The following is a 7,260-nucleotide window of genomic DNA, read 5'->3' as shown; positions in this document are numbered from 1 at the left end:
ATAGAGTAAGCTAGGATTAAATTTTAGAAAAATTTAAACTTTCAAATATTAAGATAAAATCTAAATTCTATTCCTATTTTATGTTATTACTCGTTCACTTAAATTAAATGGTAAAAAACCCTAATAAGCCAAGGTAAGAAATGTGTAACGTAAATACGCCAAACTGAAAATCGTTTCAGCAATAAGCCAGACGTGAATTTTATGTAATTCGAACCAGAGTGGTTCGAACTACGAACCTTAGTAATTCGAACCAAGGTGGTTCGAATTATGTGGAGAGGAGCTTTGTATGTAATTCGAACCAAGCTGGTTCGAACTACTACCTACATTTTCTTCATAAATCGAACTAGGTAGGTTCGAACCTTGGGTTGACATAGTTCGAACCATGGTGGTTCGAATTATAGAGAGAGTATGGCCTTAGTAATTCGAACCGGGCTGGTTCGAATTACACAAACTATAATTCGAACCGGGCCGGTTCGAATTAGTGGGAGAGAGACCTCTATATAACCGTTCTAAGCGTGAGTTGGTCTCATTAGATGGACTACGATGGCTAGTGAGGAGAGTTTTGTTGTTCTGGTTCACCACAAAGGATCCATTAAGAGGAAAACTCGTTCCGGAGTGAAGTTCACAGATAAGGATCCTCTGTGTATTGTCGTGAATCCAACGACAAGCTATGATGATCTTGTTAGATCTGTGCTGATGAAACTTGGCCTGGAAAGTGTAAAGCGGGTTAAGAAGTTTTTCTATCGCATTCCAGTCACGATCCTGCATGATACGGTGAAGTATGATTGTCTCACGATTGGTAGTGATGAGGACCTGCAAGTCATGTTTCTTTGTCGGAGGCAGTTTTCGGAGGTGAGGACACCAGAATTGCTGGCAAAGCTGATTGATGTGGTATCCAGCTCAGGGGGTTCGAACCGGAATACCACCAATGTAGCCACGGCAGCTGGTTCCAGTTCCAGGGCTGCCGTGGCTTCTTCCTCCGTCCCAGTGTACGAGCCAGCGGTCCAACTTGTCGCCTCCCCGTCTTTTGCTGTTGATCTGAATGACGGCGTAGGCGACGAGATAGGATCCTTTGATATTCTGCCGAACGCTTTAGAGGGCGTTCCACCGGTTGGCGTCGGAGACGGAGTCTTGGGTGATGCAGATGAGGACGACGTCGAGCCGGATACGATTGAGGATGACAGCGGCGACGAGGTTGGAGCGACTGGTCATACATTGGCGGGCGGTGGTTCTAGCTCTGGCACACAGCAGTATCCACCACATTTTTTCTCGTTGGACTTGGACGCCATGAGGCATGAGGGGGTTTTAGGGCACGCTGTTGGATTCGGAGCTAGAGATGCGGAAGGGACTGCTGGTCTGACAGAGTTCCAGGTTGGTCAGCAATTCCAGGATAAAGATGAGGCCCTGTTAAGTGTGAAGAGTTACAGCATCCGGCGAGGGGTACAATACAAGGTGCTGGAGTCCGATCACCGCAAGTATGTGGGCAAGTGTTCCGAGTTTGGGAATGGGTGCACATGGTTGATTCGACTGAGTCTCCGGAAGCGCAAGGGCATTTGGGAGGTCAAACGGTACAACGGACCTCACACTTGCCTGGCCACATCCATCTCGAGCGACCACAGGAGTTTGGATTATCATGTGATTTCGGCGTTCATTATGCCAATGGTTAGGGCTGACGCATCCGTGAGCATAAAGGTGCTCCTAAACGCCACGGCAGCGCACTTTGGTTTTAGGCCGACTTACAGGAGGGTATGGATGGCAAAGCAGAAGGCTATTGCCCTCATCTACGGTGACTGGGATGAGTCATACAATGACATACCTAGGTGGGTGTTGGGTGTCTAGCTGACGATGCCTGGAAGTGTTGCGGTCCTCAGGACGAGCCCGGTTCGAGTTGGAGGACAGGTGGACGAGTCTCAAGCGTATTTCCACATACTTTTCTGGACTTTCCCCCCGTGCATCGAGGCATTCCGTCATTGCAAGCCACTAGTCAGCATTGACGGTACACATCTGTATGGGAAGTATGAGGGAACGTTGCTCATCGCGATTGCACAGGACGGGAACTCCAACATTCTACCTGTCGCATTCGCCTTAGTAGAGGGTGAGAATGCAGAGTCCTGGAGCTTCTTTCTGTCGCACCTTCGACAGCACGTGACCCCGCAGCCCAGTCTGCTGGTTATATCGGACAGGCACAACAGCATCAAGGCTGCGCTTGAGGCCCCTGACGGAGGTTGGTTACCGCCATCTGCGTACCGTGCATTCTGCATACGACACGTAGCGGCTAATTTTGCCCTTACCTTCAAGGGCAAAGACGCTAGGAGGCTTCTAGTGAATGCAGCGTATGCGAAGACCGAGGTTGAATTTGATTACTGGTTTGATATTCTGCAGTCTGAAGACCCGGCGATGTGTGACTGGGCGAACCGGATTGATTACTCCTTGTGGACTCAGCATCGTGATGAGGGTCGGAGATTCGGTCACATGACGACGAATATCTCCGAGTGTGTGAACTCAATCCTCAAGGGGGTCAGAAATCTCCCTGTAGCATCCCTGGTGAAGGCAACATATTGTAGGCTTGCAGAACTCTTTGTTCGCAAGGGGAGAGAGGCTGAGGCCCAGATGGGAACCGGACAACAATTCAGTCAGCATTTGGTGAAGTGTATTGAGGCCAACTTGAAGACGGCCAGGTGCTTCACGGTGACATTGTATGACCGGGATAACTCCGAGTTCACCGTAGCAGAGACCACTCCGACTGGTTCTTTCTCCTTGGGTACCTACAGAGTATCACTTGCCTCGCGGACCTGTGACTGCGGATACTTCCAGGCGCTTCATTTTCCGTGTCAGCACGCACTTGCATGCTGTGCCTACTCACGGGTCACCTAGACCTCTTACGTTCACAGCGTCTATCAGATTAGCTCGGTGTTCAGTGTGTATTGGATGGGATTTACTTCTTCGATCCCGGAGGGCTTCTGGCCACCTTACGACGGGCCCACGGTGATTCCGGACCCTGAGAAGAGGCGTGCGAGAGAGGGTCGTCCTAGATCCACAAGGATACGGACGAATATGGACGAGGCAGATCCAAATCGGCCAAAGAGGTGCGGCCTATGTCGCCAACCCGGACACACACGACGTTGTTGCCCACAGATTGGAGGATCGTCTCAGACAGGGCGCCATTAGTGGGCATGTTGTTAGTGTTAGTATTATTTACATTTTAGTTTTCCTGTTAGACGCAATGTTTGAGCATTTATGTAACTGTTTGATCTTTACACATTGTACTATGATTGTTGCGAGTAGTAATGAATATGTTGTCTTTCATTATGTATACTACTACAAGTTCTGTCGATGCAAATTTTAATAAGTAAAGGTAAACACTAAACTGTTTCATGATTTAATGATTATAAATAGTCAATGTCCCACAATACAAATAACAAATAACATAGGTAAACAGACTACAACATAACAAGAAAAGTACATATCACTATCATACATGATTGAACCATAGGGAACAAAATACATGAAAAGCGAATCATCTAAACAGATGCGATCCAGTACCACAGCGACGGGCTACCCGTGCCCTCTGACCTCGGCGGATAAACGGCTCCTCATCCTCGATGTCATCCCCATCCTCCTGCGGGGCAGGCTGTGCAGGTGGCGCAACATGCAGGGGTGCCGCAGCCAGCCCTGCGACAGACTCTGATGCAGCGGTGAAGGCGGATGGAGGGGTACCTCCGAGACAGAACTGGTGACCACCGGATGACGATGGAGGCTCGTTCAGATCAACATCTAACGGGGTCTGTGTGCCTGAGGTCTGACCACCACTCCGGGGAGTGACGTCCCCCTGCATGATGGCGGTGATCTCCTCTAGGAAGCGTGGACTCCTGAAGTCCCCAACAAGCGTGTCTGACCCAATAAAGTCTGACCACTGTGATCCCGGGATAACACAAGGTGTACCCCCCTGCTCAGGCTGGTCATCGGCTGGCACACCAACGAAGTAATGTCCAAGAGGGCCCGATCCTAGTCCAGCGTCACCCGTGTCAGCCCCGTCACCCATCCCTGTACCATACCACTCACCCCCATGACCGCCATCGTGTGTACTAGTACCCGCAGCTGCAGCAGCCCCTGAACCACCCCCGCCAACGTGCCCATGCTGACCCTCGTCGTCGTCCCCACGGTCAGCACGCCCCCTCGCCCTACCTCCCTGGACTCGTCGTCCGCCTCTAACGGGACCGGCGTCGTGATCATCGTCCATAGCATGATCAGGCCACCTAAACTCACGCTGGCTCTGCCGTGTCCCCACACCCATCCTCCTCTCAACCCTATGCCTGTCCGGCACGTCCTCAGGACGATCCATGTCAGGAACTTGCCCCGGACCCCGCTGTGATGCCTCAACTGGAACCGGAACTGCCCTCGGATCCCCCAGCTGCGTGTCCGGAGACAAGAACCTCTTCCCATGCTGACTCCACCACTAAAGGAACTCATGCGACGGTCCGGGGTCGGCAACAACGTCGAACCTCAGCACACTCTCCTGACGAGAGTCCCAGTAGAGATGCCACTTCTGCAAATAAGACGGGAACCACCGATCGCCACCTCTCCCGTCCTTGGACATCAGAAAGTCGATGTTCAGGGCGGGAAGCGGAGGGGGCTGTACCCCTCCAAACTGCGGAAGAACACGATCTATCTGATGCCACTCTATGACAGCAAAGTAGATCAGCGCGGTCACAGAGCGCCACAACGCCATATGCCGAGGCTCCAAAACCTCCGGATGCAGAACCTGAAGTACGTCAGGGCTACTGTACGACATCCATATAAACTGCACAACACAAGGAACCCACCCTTGTCAGGGCAACTGTTGGAACCAAATCGAAAAGCTAGCTTATAAAAGGAGACTTGCTAACTAGCATACTCACCTCCCTGTCCTGTAATCGGTCTATCCTGAGCCTCCACATCGCCACTCTAGGACCCTTCTCGCTCCCGGAAGGGTTGTAACCTGACCATCTGTAACATACACATGTGTTACATCTACTGAAATATATGTTTAGAGTATGCAATAGACTATTAATGAAATGCAGTGTTGTGTGTAAAATTGAAATAGAGAAGGCCGCTTCTAGTACCTCGAGGCCAACGGCCAGCTGAACGTCTCATATCCTGCAGGCCTAAACCGAGGAAAGCGCCAAAAGATCCAAGACTGAAGTAGCTGAAGCGAGCCCGCTAACTTGACAACATGTCTGTTTGCCACTCGGCACATGCACCGGTACAACCAAGCCAGTGCTGCAGAACCCCAGCTGTAGGTACCCAGCTCCTCCAGCCTCGCTACGTACGGAAGCCATCTGATGTGAATCCGGTTCCCGGACTTGTCCGCAAATAGCTGCGTGCCCAACAATATCATGATGTACGCACGGGCATATCGGCGCACAGTCTCCTCATCTGCATCCTCAGGGCACTCACCGAAAGTCTCCTGAAACCAGCTGCAGTTCACTGCGTACTTCTGAACCTGACTAGGAGGAGGTGTAACTCCGAGCAACTCCTGGAACCAGACCCAGGCTGGACGACCACCCTCGATGTATATATGGAACTCTGACAGGCACCCGCTCACGTAACGGTCGTCCACTGGCAAACCCAGCTGGTATGCCATGTCCTGGAGTGTGATCGTGCACTCTCCGAACGGCATATGAAACGTGTGCGTCTCGGGACGCCATCGCTCAACGAATGCACTAACAAGGGCCTCGTCTAGCCGGAACCATCGGTCGTTCAACCTTGCAAGATGGTATAGACCTGCCATCTACAAGTACGGAACGTATCTGTCATCAAGTCGCATGCCCTGCTGCCGCCGCATGCTCCTAATGCATCGCTGGGGCTGCGCATGAAATGAACCGCATAGTTAGAACCAGCTTAAAAACCAACCACAACCGTAAGCAACACGATAAATCATCAACTAACCATTCTGCTAAATAAAACCGCATAACATTACATGAAAGATAAGCAACTGGAAAATAAACCCATAGACCGCAAAACTAAACCGCTAACATAAACAAGCTTAACGAGATCCACTAACAAGAAACAACTTAACTAAACCGGTTTACATAAAACAGCTAGCGTAAAACAACTACCATCAAACAAGTCAAACAAATCACCAACATAAAAGTCCACTAACGAAAACCACCTACCCTAAACCACTCACGTAAACCGCTTGCATAAACCACTCACAAAAACCGGTAACATAAACCACCAACATAAACCACTAACAGAAACCACTAACTTAAACCACTAACTTAAACCACTAACATAAACCACTACCCTAAACCACCAACCTAAACCACTAACTTAAACCACTAACTTAAACCGCTAACTTAAACCACTAACATAAACCACCAAAATAATCCCCTCACATAAACCACCTACATAAACCACTAACATAAACCACCATCTAACCCACATGCAAAACCACTAACTCACAAATAACGCTAGAATCAAAAAAAATTCCGTACTAACCTCGTCGTTGATGACCCCGGCTATATGAGCAACTCCGTCCAAGCGATATAACCGTGCCGGATCGTCCCCCATCAGCAGAGTATTCCATTCAGGTCTTTCCCGGAGAGAATCTGGGTCGTTTTCTCTGAGATTTGGTGGGGTAGGGGGAAGGAATAATAGTTCGAATGAGGGTGATTCGAACTCCTTATATAGCCGAATCACCCCTAATTCGAACCACCTTGGTTCAATTTATGAAGGAGCAAGCCAAGGGTAATTCGAACCAGCTTGGTTCGAATTACATACATTGCACAATTGGCTATAGTTCGAACTGGGTTAGTTCGAATTACTTGGGGTAGTAGTTCGAACCACATTGGTTCGAATTACATTCAAAGTGCCTCTCCACCTAATTCGAACCACCCTGGTTCGAATTACTAAGGTTTGTAGTTCGAACCACCCTGGTTCGAATTACATAAAAATTACGTTTGGCTTATTGCTGAAACGATTTTCAGTTTGGCGTATTTGCGTTACACATTTCTTGCCTTGGCTTATTAGGGTTGTTTACCCTAAATTAAAATTTTAATTTTATTTTATATATACAATAATTTATTTAACTAACAATAAATTATTAATTAAAATTTAAATTCGCAACAGAATAATTTAAATAAATACCAATAATAATAATAATAATAATAATAATAATAATAATAATAATAATAATAATAATAATAATAATATTTTTATACCAAAATCAGTTATATTTAAATTCTATCCTAATAATTAATTTTAATAACCGATTTTATT

At 48.2% G+C, this 7,260-nt stretch overlaps 1 protein-coding gene across 1 annotated transcript; it reads left to right on the top strand.

The window, feature by feature from the left end:
• Positions 1-543: 543 nt before the first annotated feature.
• LOC148554142 (uncharacterized) lies at positions 544-2,387 on the top strand. The gene is made up of 4 exons (XM_088495006.1): positions 544-726; positions 844-1,302; positions 1,840-2,224; positions 2,383-2,387. The coding sequence occupies exons 1-4, from the start codon at positions 544-546 to the stop codon at positions 2,385-2,387; spliced, it is 1,032 nt and encodes a 343-aa protein (XP_088351132.1).
• The last annotated feature ends 4,873 nt before the right edge of the window (positions 2,388-7,260 follow it).

This window comes from Arachis ipaensis, chromosome B7, assembly GCF_059453495.1.
Source record: "Arachis ipaensis isolate K30076 ecotype BB chromosome B7, ASM5945349v1, whole genome shotgun sequence".
Classification (NCBI taxonomy): Eukaryota; Viridiplantae; Streptophyta; class Magnoliopsida; order Fabales; family Fabaceae; genus Arachis; species Arachis ipaensis.
Note: the sequence above shows the minus strand (reverse complement) of the source record. Positions and strands in the feature narration are given on the sequence as shown.